Source organism: Scomber japonicus, chromosome 16 (genome assembly GCF_027409825.1).
Source record: "Scomber japonicus isolate fScoJap1 chromosome 16, fScoJap1.pri, whole genome shotgun sequence".
In the NCBI taxonomy this organism is placed as follows: domain Eukaryota; kingdom Metazoa; phylum Chordata; class Actinopteri; order Scombriformes; family Scombridae; genus Scomber; species Scomber japonicus.
The window spans coordinates 12,493,145-12,508,137 of NC_070593.1; the positions used below are offsets into that span (position 1 = coordinate 12,493,145).

Below are 14,993 nucleotides of genomic sequence, written 5' to 3' on the forward strand. Positions count from 1 at the left end.
TACATTGAAGCATTACTGGTCACTGAAATAGTTCTCCCGGTCCATACTGACAACAAAAATATCCCTTCTTAAAGAAATCTCAGTGTAAGTGATGGGGTACAAAAACCACAGTCTTTTAGCCTGAACCTATCCTTTAAACATTTCCAGATGCTGGAGGGAAATACAATCTAAATCAAAATGATATTGAGTGTTAAACATGTTTAAAAACATGAGTCTCATTTTCAATGCTTTCTCAATCAGGTTTGAAGGGGAAAACCACTTTTTAATTACTGGTTGCAGTCAAAAAGGTCTGTAATTGTAATGGTTCTATAATGAGTTAATCAGCTATGAAGTCGCAGCCATAAAAGCTGAAGCAAAATGTCAAAAAGCTATGAAAAGATGCTGCAGGGTTTCCTTTCATCTTTCCTTTAGCCTCAGCCTCAGCACAAGACCTTTCTTTATTAAAAGTGAAGAATATTGCTTTCTCACAGCTCCTCTCTCCAGCAATATTTGAAAGTCAATGCAAGGTTCAGAGGTTTCTGGCTGACGTCACATGATTACGTAGCTTGATTCATGTTGAATCAGTCTCTCTGAGGACCATGGCTGTCTTTTCTCTACCTTCTTATGATTTCTTCTTTCCATGATCTCATGACATTTTCCACTGAGATCAAGCAACAGTCATTAGAAAGGGGACATTATTTTTATTATCCTATTCGGAAGTAGCCAGCGACTCCCCAGGCCAGATGCACACATTGCTGCTGACCACCATTATCAGCTGGGGGTATTAATAACTCTTTATGCTCCATTTTTTCCAGGAAGAGAGAAGCAGAATAGAATGTCAGTTCATTGTTCCCCTTCCAGGAAGTCACCGCAAGGCCCTGAGAGTACCACCTTGGCCAATGTATCAGGCTCTTGGCCCCTAAAGGCCCTACCGCAGCAACTCTGATGGACTATTCCTGGTACTAGGCAATCAAACTTGACCCAGTGGGTCACTAATACAGTACACAGCAACAAATCACCTGAGAAGTTTCCACTGTAACAATGATCAGAAAGCTTTCTGTTTATTCCTGTAAATCCCCCCCAGTTCCCCATTAGTGCTTTTCCACTCAACCACATTTTATTAGTATGGTATCATTGTGGTGAGTGTTTATGGGTAGAGCGTGAGGAGTTGCTTCCACAGGCTTTTATACCCTGCATTATCCTTGATATTTAAGAAAATTGTAAAATGTAAATTTTTTCCAAAGATTGGTGAGTCAAACCAATGTGCTCCATTTCCTTGAATGAAACCACTAATATTTTAAATGTAAAAACATTTAAGAATGTGGAAATTAAAGCTGCACAGGAATACGATTTTGTTGTAAGTAGGAGTTATGTTGTGCATTTTTGTCTGCAAACTGAAGACAGGAAGTAGCATGTGGCCTGTTCTCGCTTCTATATATACACGTATTTGATACCTGCATCTGTATTCGTAGAGAGAATCTCTATGTGAGAGATGCCGAGCAGGAAGTAATACTGCTTTTCTCTAACCACTGCAGGTGAAGTGAGTGGAGAAAAGAGGAGGGGGGCAGGGGTTAACAGAGGAAAATGAAAGTAAACACAGTAGTCGTCTCTTGGAAACAATACTGAAGCTGGCTGTGGGTAAATCCCTGTAAAAAGCTATTTTTCCTTCATCTTCTACCAGAAAAACAGTAGTAACTCTTGATTGTCAATTATTTTCACAGCGGAGTCACGCAGTTGGGTAGCAAATTCAAATGTTTATTTACAGCCTCTGTAACTGTCACAGAGAAAAAGTGGTCTAAATACAAAAAAAAAAAAAAAACAAAACCAAGAGAAAGATGGCGGCTTATCTCCCTGAGCTTTACAAAAACAATGTGGGACCTGTAGGTGACTGACAGGAGGAAGAGAGATGTTATGTACACAGCCCTAATGCCACTCAAATGAGAAATTACAAAAAGAGTAGAGACATATCTCAGTCATGCTTGTACAACAACAGTATTTCAGATTGTGTACACAGAGAAATCTCCACAAATTGACTGACAGACTTCACAGACAATACGTGATGATTTAAAGAGTAAGAAGAGAACACCTACTTTTGAAATTACAATACAGGCATAAAATAAAATGACATTACCTTTGAAACATTTACAATCTACCAGAAACAAATCTGATTTCCTATGAACAATTTCTGATGGATTTAATTTTTTGTGAATAAATTCTTTAATACTGTCAGATATTGCCTATAACCTCATTTGTGAACCCTGTCCTACATTGTGACTTCTCCATGACCTGAACTCAGGTTTCAAATGTATGGCTGTTTTCACAAAGGAAAGGAAGACTAGGAGGGACGAGTCAACTTTCAGTTTAGGTGTTTACAGCTTAGAGCAATTCTCAGTCTTTTGTCTTTCTAAATTAAAACTAAACAAGACGCACTACAAGGCCTCAGGGGTTGGCTCACTGGGAATGAGTATTTACACATCCTTCATTGGGTCTGTACATTGCTTTATCCTGACAAATGTTTTGTTTTCCAAAAATTACAATTTTCCATCCTCACTCAGCTTTTCTCTTTTGAACAATAATCTTGCATCACATTTAGTCCTCAGTGTTGTAAATTTTGCTTCATCACCCAACTACTGCTTTTCATAAGGCTTCCAGGAGACCTCACTGCACAACAAACCTTTGTACATTTATCTCGTGAGTACTTAGCATAGAAGGGCTTGCTGGTTTATTTTCCGTCACTCTCTGCTCACTTCTCTAAAATTATGCCTTTTCGCCATGAATGCCTGACTCAAGGTAAAAAAAAAAAAATTCCCAGTAACATTTCGCACAAAACACCCACTTCTCAAAAAACAGACAAATCAAAAAACATTCACTTCTCAGAAATAGACAAATCTATGGACAGCAGTGGTGATCACAATAATTAACATATCAATCCAGAAAGTGAACACAGGTTTGGACAGTGTATTGTAGACAATAATTCCCTTGGGTACCACGATAGTTCTGTAAGCAAGGATGAAGTCTCTGGGGTCATGATGCCAGCCATTTTGGAGTTAAGTACAGAGCAGTAGTAGCCCCCTGCAGTGTAAGAGCTGTCCATGGAGCACTGAGCTGCCACCGTCCAACAGGACATCCGTTCTGGGCTGAGACACACACGGTGGTAGGCATGGCGGGAAGTTAAGTGTAGGTTAGACTTGTGCATGTCGGTTCTTCTCAAGTTTGTTTAGTTGGGTCTGCAGTCCAAGAGGATAATTTACTGTGTATTTGTGAGAAAGTGTGTCCTGCGTGTGTGTGTGTGTGTGTGTGTGTGTATTGCTTCTTTTGTGGGAGTGATACTTTGGTGTCAAGGGAAATGAGATGACACCACTAGACACACCAAATGCCTGCCAGTTGAGTCTTCTGAAGTGCTAAGGTGCAGTGTGACCAGTGTGTGAAAGGGAGAGTCATTCAGAAAGGAGGCGAGGACAGGAGTGTGTTGGTGCTGCAACACAGATTCTAGTGCTGGGAATTCTGTGTTGGCAGTCCGTTTTGGATGCTGCCATTATTCTGCTCTTCTTCCTCCTCCTCTTCTTCCTCCTCCTCTCCTTCACTGACCAGGAACTCCTCTGGAGGCCAGCGGAGCTCCCCGCTCTCAACTTCTCCCTCTGTTGGTTCAACCACGATGGATGGCAAGCGATCTTTGAGCTTACAGCAACGGTCAAAGTCTGAGGGGTCGGGGAATATCTAAAAAGAAAAAGAAAAAAAAAAGACAGACAAGGGTAAAAATACTTATTATGAATTTTTCATTAACCTAAGCAAGTTCACACAATTCAGCAGAGTCAGCTGTCTCCAATTGTAAGGCAAGAAATAAGTTGTGAGCACATCTCTGACCAGTGTTAAATGCAAGTGTGGCTTTTGGGATACCAGAACCTAAGTCTTGAGCCTCACAGAAGTGTTGCAGGCACCACTACAAGGCTAAACAAATGTGAAGGAAGTGATGTGAAGACTAAACATTCGTGATTGGAAGTGGTTTCTTAAAATCCCAGTGGCATACCTGTTCTTGCCCGTCCTACATTCCTGTAACAGCTAAAATAGCTCTCTAAATAGTTACTCACCAAAAAAAATATATTTTGTGAGGAACAGTTGTGTATTAGTGTCTGTGTATGTTTGAATCAGGCATGTCTAGCGGGACTAGCTGTAAATGCTGCATCATGTATAATCTAAATGCTTTGGAAGGCATTGTGCCAAGCAGCTACGAGCGGCTTAGGAACCCAACCAGTACCACATCACCCACTACTCAGAAGATTATACAAGAGCATAATCACAGCATTTCAAACTAAGAGTAAGTTGAAAATATATATTAAAAAAAAAAAGAAGAAGAAGGTGAAAGGCTTACTAGGACATGACGGTCTGTGTATAAATAAAGCACCTATCCCTAGAACAGTCAGCAGTGTTCGTGGTATGTGGAAAACTTCATACTGTAGGAATTGAGTCTGAAAAAAGCTTTAGGTAAGAACATGAAATGGACTACAGTTCTCTCCAAATCCAGACTGATACGTCTGCTTATAAATGTAGCATGCCACAGTTAATGTTTGGATCTAAACTGAAGGGCATGAGAGACAATCTGACAAAAGATTACATGTCGGTGTCCTGGCAAGATTGGACATCAACCTCCGACTTTCTCTGTTCTCAGGAACCAGAGAAATGGCCCAGGGGAAAAAGCCTGCCACTCCTGGTCCAAGAACAGCATTTCTTGCTGTTGTTTGGATAAAGTGGATGAATATTTTTAGACCTGCATATTTCACTCCAAGACATTTGGAGGAGGAGGGGGGGGGCATGTCGCTATCTGGGCAAAGAGCCGAGTGGAAAGAAAGCATTAGATGAGGCAGGAGAGACTGAGACAAGAAAAGAGGGGAAGAGATAGAGGGGATCCAGCTGTGTCCAAGTCTCTATGAATTCCATAGGAGACAGATGTGAAGTTAGGAAAAAGACAAAAAGCTATAAATATGTCATGTGAATGTGAGAATTTGTCAAGTTATGAAAGCATGTGCAGTGGAGTCCAAAAGTCTGAGACCACTAGTCAAGATACTTCTATTTTGCATTCGTTTCCAATTTTTTCAATCACAAATGATATCAGCTCAACAATTGGAGTGAAAAGGCTGAATCTTACAACATGCATTCAAGCTGGCATGTGCTCTACAACTTTGTACAAAACCTGATGACCCAGGTTAACCTAGTGTGATTTGACAATGTTCCAAAGAGCTTCTTGTGATGTCAAACGATGCTTGTCTTTTTCAGTCTTCAAGTGCTCACATAAATGTTCAATGGGCTTGAGGTCAGGTGGCTAGAGGGAAGTCCATGACAGTCAGCACTCCTTCAAGTAGTTCTTGCAAAGCTTTGAGGTGTGTTTAGGGTCATTATCTTGCTGCAGTATGAATCATTCTTCATGAACATACAAATCAGAGGTACACCGTCTCTGAAGAATGGAGCAGTACTTCTCCTTGGTCATGGTGTAGTCAGTTTGGTGCAGGTGTTCAACTCCAGAGTAGGCACATAAAAAAAAAACCCAGACTTGAATATCCTGCTGCGATTCTTCACTATGGGCTTGATACACTGCGGTATCGTCTCTCTCCTGTTCGTCTCCTTATGTACAACCCTTCTGTTACTGCCATAAATCTCAAGCTTGGATTCATCAGTGAATAGGACTTTTTCCAGTCATCCACTGTGAAATGCTGGTATGTCTTAGCCCACACAAAGTGTTTGGCTTTGTTTCCCCTCCTGAGAAGTGGTTTAGAGATTGCTACTTGTTCTCTGAGACCACTACAAGACAGCCTTCTTTCGATCGTTCTTTTGCTGACTGGAGGTCTAGCGTTCTTTATTTAGCAAATGATATACTTGTGATGAAGTTGCTTTATTATCTTTTGGGGAACTAAGTTTGATATACTGCTCTTCTGATGGCGTGGTCCCTTTTGGTATTCCTGATCATGCTTTGTTTACAACTGTTCCCCAAAGTGTCTTAGAGTCCCATGCACCCCATTAAAAAAAACTTTAGTCCAGCTATGATTTGAAGCTGAGAAAGCCCCTCTTTGATTTCCTTCTATCACAATGCGAGTGTCATCTGAACACAAAAATGAGCCTAGACATGGTGCAGAATCTTAAATATTTCTACTTAAGTTTACAAGTATTAATTTCTTGTGGTTTAAATATTTCAGAATCCACAAACTTTGATTATTACCAGGTTTAAGTGAAAATATTAGATCATTTCAATGTGTTCTCAGACTTTTAGGCCCCACATATGTGTGTATAATCAGCTTTTATATTCTCTTAAGACAGCTGGGCATACAACCATGCCAAGATGTGTGCAAGCATGTCTACGGTCATGTCTAATGCCTCTGTGTATCTGCATTTCCTGGCCTGCATTGCCAATCCTTGCTGTGCGTCACCACCAAGGGGAGTTAGGCAGTGAGTGACCTTGCCTTTGGACCCCTAGCTAACACATGTCATAACTTGTTTCACTTCCAGTAGCAGGAAGCGACGAGACATCATCAGCCAGGCACAATGCTGGCTATTTTAGGATCATCTGGGGTGTGCGGTTGGTTTCGGGGGAGCACAAGCCAGAAGCGTGAATCATGACCCTGCCTTTTGAGATGATAATTCAGCAAGTAGCTATTTACTCATTTTCCTCCACTGGTATGGCTCACATTCATTTTAATACTTTTTATATGTGCAGCTGGAATTTAATGGCCAATGTGTGTCAAAGCCCCCAGTGCCCATAATGGAGGAAGTGACTGGTGTAGCATCAATGGCTTCATACAGTGTTTCTCTAAGGAATGACTGGGACCCTGGGCAAAAGGCCGAGGTGAGGAAATACAGAGTGGGGATGCAAAGAGTGGAGAAGTGGCACATAAGCACCCCCCTTTTCTCCAGTTTCCCCCGTTATCCGCTCTTCTCATCCTCTCAGACAGACCCACAGCTGGGGTGTGAACTGTGGGGAAAGGAAGCAAGCCTTTTCCTCTGGGTCAGTCTACATCCTCTTCGAGTCAATGTCTGTACACAGTATGGCTTCAGCAGGCATTTGTCTTGAATTTATAAATGAACTGAATGTGCAACTTTCAATTCAATTATATCTTATGTCTTGTATGACACTATCTGTCTTTCAACAGAAATAGCCATTTCCCTCCCCGTGGGTTGAGAAAGCATCAGCAGGTGGCATTCTCATGAATAATTTTGTAGTCATGACCTTAAGGCACAAGTGAAAACTACTTAAGATGCAGCTTCACTAACCATTCACCACTAACATCTTCTTGTCCAAAAATCATAAATGGTTCTTGACATAATATATGTAAATCATCTTTTACAGTAAGTACAGTTTTATTTCTTTTCTCCGCAAGTATAAATGTGAAACTAAAACAAGCAAGCAGCTGTGTGTTTAAGTAGTTTTGTTTCCAAGATGGCCCTGTTGAGCTGACAGTAAAACAAAGCTGCTGGAAAAACAGCTTGTCAAGACCACCTGATGGCTGCCTCTCTCATCTCTCTGAATCTGTAAGGTTTATTTTTGAGTACACTAGTTTCCCAGAACTGCATTTTCTCTTTATGCAAACAGCTGTGACCAATGGGAACTTCCAGTGACCTATTTGCAATATACTGTGATAAATGAAGGACACTTTACTTTACTAGAATGTCATTTTCAAAAAACAACAACAGGTGGATGTTTTCATTTAATAACCACTCTAAATTTCCAGATAAGTAGACCATGTTTATAACATCACATTTCAACAATGTCAAAATGAAAAACAAAACAAAAAAAATATTGCAAAGTGATGAAACTGTTCTGGTAATGTTTTGTTATACACAAACAATCTGGCGTAATCAGTGCTGGAAATTATTTTTTATATAATATTAATATTAAATCTCTCTTCTATATGGTATACTGTACAGAGTATACCGAATTTCCAAAACCCTGCACAAAATGTAGCCATGTTGTCACAAATCATGAAATGCTGTCCATCCACCTCCTGATAATGAATAAATTCATATTAGGTGAGTATGTCACATAAAAAAACATACGGGTAGGGAATTGAGACAGAAGCAGTGTTTCACTGTCATGCATGCGCGTGTGTGTCCTACCTGGAAGGAGAGTCTGTCCTTGCTGGGGCTGAGCCTCATGTCCTCCATGGGGGTGCTGTTGATCATCACCTCAGTCATGTCTCGGCTGGGCACAAACACTGGGCTGCAGGGTGAAAAGAAGAAAAAAGAAAGACATGCAGTTAGATGCAATGATGATCATGCTCCATAGGGAGAGAAAAAGAAAATTGAATTAGCAGAAATTATTTGTGCTTTAGTCTGATACCTTGAGAAAATGTACACTAGGCACAAACCCCCCCAATACAAAACAATCATTTAAAAAAAAAAAAAAGGTAAAAAAGTGATTATTCACAAGTGAATTATTATTGTCAAAAACATTCACAATGTGTTTATATAAACTGTTAACATAAATTTACTAAATACAAACAAAAAGGGAAAATACAACACACACACACACCACATCTTTCAAACCCTTGATACGCATACACAGTCGAGGTCTAAAAGTTATGGTTGCTTTACCTTCCTGCACATATTCAACAGTTTTGTTTATGCTCGGCATATCTTGACCACAACACACCTAGCATCCAGCCTGTGCTCTGTGTTAATGCACTGCAAAGCTGCACAGCTCACGATGTGGCTTGCATAAAGTGGCCCTTTCTAAATACAGGATGATGTGCTCTTGCACTAGCAACACAGTCATTGTGAGAGTGTGCTGGGGGCGTGCTGTGGTATTTGACTGGGGTGGAACTCAATGCTCTCTGTTCCATCGAAGCTTGGCCAAACTTTCCATTTTAGAGGAAAGTAACAAAGAGGTTGCTAATTCATGTTCAGTGCATTGACTAGCCAGCATTGTTGTAGTAAAGTTTTGAAGAATGACTTGAAGCAGGTTCCAGGACTGACAGAGATGCAGTCTTGAGATGAGATGCTGAGCGACCTTCTCACGCTCTCTATTTAAAGCCTGGTGCCTTGTGGTCAGTGGCCAAAAGCTTGTGGTTTGTGTGGTCACTGATTTTATAGGACAAAGAAAACAGAACACGATAAAAAGCTCACTCACGTCCTCACATTATCTGATCTGATATATGGGCTTCGCTTGACATGCTTCAAGTCTTAAATAAAACTTGTTTATTTTGGGATATAGCAGAATGATGAAATGTTATACCATGGTAGTAATTAACACATGTTTTTGGAATAAGGAGTGATTATGTAACCATGGGTTCCACTAAATTAATTTTACCATTCACCACAATCTTATTCATCACTTGCTTCATGTCAATTAGATAACAGACTGAAAACACTGAATACTTACAATACTTTAACTTCATCTGCAATTACAACATGAATCATTCTCCACTGGAAGTAAAGAATATTGATGTGTTTTTGTCTCCACTTATGACTCATACTAAGATTCGCCTTTATGGATACATTTAAATATCTCTGCATTTACTGTCACATCACTTACCGGTACATCTTAAAATTACACTATGCACATGGAAGTTCAATTTAGGGTCCAGCAAACTGCTGTCTTAAAGCCGGACTATGTAACTTTTGAATAAATAAAATTATTTCGTGAATTCTCAGAGAAAAACTTTAATTTATGCAAAATGCACTCTTGCACTAAAGATATTACTGCTACAGCCTTACCGGTCTGGTGTTACTAGTAGCTAACAGTGACTAATTTTAGCAAAGTTTAGATAGGTATTGCGGTGTAATTGGCAGTCGCTGACTTTGAGTCCTCTCTACATGTGCTACTGTTAAGATATATTTTAGCATTTAACATCCTGTAAAAAAAGTTGTGTGGCCAAAGTGACAACACTGACACAATGATGCCCCCATTGTTGTGGTGCTTAAAAAGACTCAGATGCCAATCATTTCTGCTAATACGCCCACGATTTCTAGGCAACAACATTGTTTTGCATCCACATTCTTTTGAAGTATTGTTAATCACATTACAAGTTCTTTTCAGAAATACAAACATACAAAAAAAATATAGATTACAGTCTTACTGAAGTCTCAATAAGCAGAGGCACACAAATTCATCATGTGACATGAGTCACTCAGAGCCAGGAGACCATTAAACCCTAAAGCAATGGCAACTGCCATTTATCAATCAGTTTTTCCATCCATAAATGTACACACACCCATTGTCACTTTCACTAGGAAACACTGACATCACAGCAGGGTGTAGGGTGGCTCTAAACATGTGAAAATTGAAAAGCTTCTGGTTGAATCACCATAAAACACCCTTTGCTGCACCAGTCAGACGACACAGCATACTTGGCCGAAACAATAGCCGGATATCCAAAAATAAAAAAGGAGGCTTGAAGGATATACAAGGTTTAACATGGAAAAAATAATGTCAGCTGGGGCTGCTCTTGAGCTTATTTCATCCTTGAGTGGGGTGCAGAGGAGGATGAGGCAGGCATGCAAAAAGTAGCGGAGGAGGGATGAATACGGAACAGTGACAGTGAAGACCTGAGCAGAGGGGAAGAGAGGGAGGGAAGGGAAAAAAAGATAAACACTCAGGCCTTGCCAGTCATATTTCTGCTTGAGGATCGTATAAACATCCTGCTCAGCTAAGAATAACAGAACATCGGCCTAATAAAACATAAAGGGGCACAATGAGGAGGAAATGGGGGTGCACATGTAACAAGTCAACCTGGTAGGAAACAAACATACACGCGCACCAGTCACATCTATTATTGCTTCAAGTGTCAAGTGAGGCTGAACAGTGTGTCCCATTCTCAAAGTAGAATACTTTCCTCCCAGAGAGGGGACGTTAAGTGTTCTATAAGTGACCAGCCTGTAAATGTATTACATAAAAAGCAGCTTGGACCCCGGCGAAGGCAATACTGTCTATGGCCAAAAAACACATTTGGCAGCCATGTTTGAATGGAAAATGTCTCAGCTGGACAACAATATACAAAAAAAAAAAAAAATTGCTAGATTGCCTGATTCCAATGGCAAATGACAAGACACAGATCTTAAAATGGCGTGATGCTGCAGTGGCATAGTTTCTATGTCAGTAAACTTCTTAACCACTTTACCCAGACAAGATAATGTAGACCTGGTCCTGCCAGCTTGCCAATTCTCACATGTAGCCAGGGCACATGGACAGCTGCTACCGGCACAAGACACAGTTTATCATGTATCTAAAAACACTTGCCAGAAGAATTATAGTTTAGAGCTTAGAATTGCTAAGTTGTTGATAGTTGGTCAATAAAAAAATAATGCATTCAGTCATTTTTATTAGCAAAAATGCCAAAAAAGAAAGGTGGTTGCAGCTTCACATATTTGAATATTTGGTGGTTTTCTCCATCTTTCTATGATAGAAATTTTTTTATTGTTGGGTTTTTCCCCCCCGACACCTTCTGACATTGCAAGACTAAAGTACAAGATATCTGCAGATTAATCTATAGTAATAAATGTTTGCTGCATGTCTGCTACAATTCGAGCAATATTTTTGAAAAGCTCATTGTGAGAAGGATGCACATGCTAATCAGCAATGCCCTTTCTAGTGCCTTTTTCACCTTACCTTATTGTATTCTTTTCTCATATAGTATAGTTGTGAAAACTACCCTATATGAGAAAAGAATACAATGTGACATTTGTGTTTCTTAACCTTGTGGATTACAACATCTGTAGTTGCAGCATCTGTGTTATCGGAAAAGAGGACAAAGGCACTGATGCAGTGACCAGTGGAGGGGTAGATAAGCAGCGGAAAAATAGACATGCTGTATTTATCCGTCACCTACCTCACCTCATTATATAGTGAGCATATTCCTGATAGGTCTGTAAAGCCATCTGCCACACAGGCCTTACATCTTCATCTATGATGGACAAAAATCATTATTTTAACCCTAAGCCTGAGAGTCTTCATCAATCTTTCTCAAGGCTATAAAAAGGCCAAGGCCATGCTAGCTCCTTGTGTGTCCGTTCTGTAGTGGTGTTGACAGGAGCCCAAGTTGTCTCTGTGACAATCTCACGTGATGCACAAGATAGAACTTGCGTTATAAACATTGTTTCCCCTCTGTCACCCCTCAGTTCTTACTACTAGTATCATAAATCTCAGCCTGTGCGGTGACAGGGTAAAGCTGCTGACGTCCCATGCCAGCGCTGAGAGCTTACCACCAGCCGAGTCACACAGCTTCTGCAGGTATGTGGGTGGTAGTGGTGGTGGGGGGGCTGAGTAAGACCCCCAAAAGTGCACTGGAATGAATGGATTGTATCCAGATTCTTGTGAGTTGAGCCTGTCACTGAAAGCACATTATGGATCAGTTGCCACTCCAGTCCCTGACTGTAATCTTAAGTGACAAGTTTAGAAGTGAAAATGTATTGGCCCTATAGATTTTCTGCTGTTGTGTATATATTTTGAGTGAGTATCTTCCTGTTTACATGGGTAGAAAAACCACAGTGCAGACAAAGAAAGGTTTGGTGTGACTTGTAACATGCACATTTGTCTTAACTTTAAATTATAACTAACCCCGAAGAAAAAGTCAAAATGCCTGTTTATGGGTTTTACATAGAAGCTTTTTTTAACAGAACAGAAAAGCACAGGATTACTGTAAGCATAGGCGCAGGAGAAGAGTGTGGTTACAGTAAAGAGGTCGATTCTGAACTTCCTGGTAAAGACTGCTAAAAAGCCTGTTGAGGTTTGAGCAGTGCTCGCAAAACAATATTTCAAAGCGACTTGCATATCCTCTCTACAGACAGGAAAGACATTCAACAGATAAGAGTACAGAGAGACTCAAATAAATAAAAGTGCATCCCCGATCTCTGTGTTAAAATATATGAAGGTGCTGATCATCAGAGATAAATGGTGAAAAAAAAATGCCTTGGTGATTAAAAATGATAGAAACAGAGTGCACCCATCCTTCTGCTATTGCACTGCACCTGCAGCACAAAAGACCAGAGGATGAAAACGGTGTCTTACTTCACACCAATCTGTATGCTAAAGAAAGCCTGTGTGTTTCTATTTGCAAAAGAGGTACCGAAAATGGGATTAAAGAGCATTTACCCTCAAATAGAAATAAGATTAAAATAAAGCAGACCACACTAAGTGACCACTGACCTTCTAGGATTAACAGTTGCAGCAGATCAAAAAGCTAAAAACTAAAACATAAATCATATATATGATGTTGGTAATAATATGCATCAGGGGAGACCAAGAATTTATTTTTTTTCCAGTCACTTAGTGCTGTGACATTTCCAAATTTAGGGGCAACACCCCACAGAAAATCTCAAAGGAAACAAGAGTGGGTGCAGCAACAAAGGTGGCTGATTCAGAGGGAAATCACAAGGCAGATATAAACCACAACTATAGAATGCATTGTTCTTACCTGTCTGGTGAGAAAAAAAAACAAACAAACAAACAACACATATATTGTTTGATAGTTGATTTAGTTATCTCTATCCAGCGAGAACAACTGAAAAGACTCAAAGCGAGTGAAACAGGTGAAAGTCAAAAAAGATGGGAGTACTCACCAATATATCTGCGGGGAAAATACAGACATGAATTCACACCTGCTGTTAATTCTGCTGATTAGGGAATTTAATTACAGCCACTGATTTCTCTCAGTCTCGTTGTAGTTTTTTCTTTCTCTCTCTCTCTTCCTCTCGCTCTCTCTCTCTCTCTCTCCAAAAGCAGCACAGGACGCACAACGCAAACCGAAAGCAACTATGCGACAAGTTTTAACAGCCTGAGAGCAAAACGCGGCTCTTTAATTTGGTTTGTCTGATCTGCATCCCAGTTGTGCGGAGTATTTATCTGAGAGGCGTGTACTTTAGCGACCGGAGACACACCTCCTCATTGCACGGGCCTGAAATCCTCAATGGCAGCTCATTATCAGCAGGAGCCAATCAGAGCGCAGGTGAGTCGTGCCCCCTCCGCCCCAGCCCTGATGACGACAGCAGCCACTGCACCTTCTCATTGGGAATGGACAAGAAGATACTGCATGATGCTATTGATTTGTAGTCTCCAAGGCAACAAAAATGACAGTCTTACCTCCTCTTGAATGAAAAAAAAAAAAAAAAACACTTGTTCGCCTGTTAGGTAATCCGTGACATTCATCCAAATGAGGAGGGAGAGGCAGAGAGCTCATCTGCCTGACTCATTCACAAATATATTCCAAGGGCAAGTCAATGTCTTCATATTTCAGTCGAAATAGATGCTCCTTCTGCAGTGTTTTGCTTTTAAACTCAGTTCAAATTACACATGTCTGTTCACTACAGATTGTTTAACTTGTTTGATGAATTTCAGGATTATACATAAATTCATAATGCAGATTTTTCCAGGACCTGATTATGTTATAGTCAGCTGCTGGAACATACTTGACCATCACGCCGTATAAAATGACCACTTATCTTTTCCGTGCACGCAGTGTCCCTGTACATTTGGCACAGAGGAAGCAGGTGCACAAGACGCTCTCCAGTTTTTAGGGGACAAATGGTAAAATCTAGTATGGCTCTACTGCCCCCTTGTGCCCAACTACTAAGGACCTGATTTGAATGTCTCAGCTTCGTCTCAGCTTTGTTTCATTCATAATAATACACCTTAAGTGCATGTGCAGTAACATTTTGGAAGTCCCATATTGATTGTTAATCTCTTTATTGCCTCTTTGATGACATACACATCACATTATAATGCAATTTGCAGCTTCTTCAAGTCTTCCAGTTTACAAATACCCTTTATCAAAACCTCTTGGCTGTCAGCAGGTGGCACACATGCTTGGCTGAGTAGCAAACAGAGCAAAAATAAGCACTTTGTTTATCCAAAATTAAAGTGCTGCAAAACGTTTTCTTTAAAAAGACACAGTCTATATTTTTTGCCATCAGGGATGCCTCTAAACTATATTGATCAAAAGTTCAGCTGTCCAAGATACATTTACCTTGTCCTACATGTTATAATACCTTTCAACATGATGCCGCCATACTTTCAAGGAACAAGAAGCAAATCAAAT

General features: G+C 40.3%; 1 protein-coding gene across 1 annotated transcript; it reads right to left on the reverse strand.

The window, feature by feature from the left end:
* Positions 1–1,613: 1,613 nt before the first annotated feature.
* On the reverse strand, positions 1,614–13,658 carry lbh (LBH regulator of WNT signaling pathway). Its single transcript, XM_053335921.1, has 3 exons — positions 13,519–13,658; positions 8,080–8,182; positions 1,614–3,696 (listed from the first exon to the last, which is right to left on the reverse strand). Exons 1-3 carry the CDS (start codon positions 13,545–13,547, stop codon positions 3,469–3,471), a joined length of 360 nt encoding a protein of 119 aa, XP_053191896.1. The 5' UTR covers positions 13,548–13,658; the 3' UTR covers positions 1,614–3,468.
* Positions 13,659–14,993: the final 1,335 nt, after the last annotated feature.

Coding starts and splice junctions, on each gene's coding strand:
- lbh (XM_053335921.1), bottom strand. CDS start 13,547: ATGTCTGTATTTTCCCCGCAGATATATTG. Junction 8,183..13,518: donor TTTTCCCCGCAGATATATTG/GTGAGTACTCCC, acceptor TTCACCCTGCAG/CCCAGTGTTTGTGCCCAGCC. Junction 3,697..8,079: donor AGGACAGACTCTCCTTCCAG/GTAGGACACACA, acceptor TTTTCTTTTTAG/ATATTCCCCGACCCCTCAGA.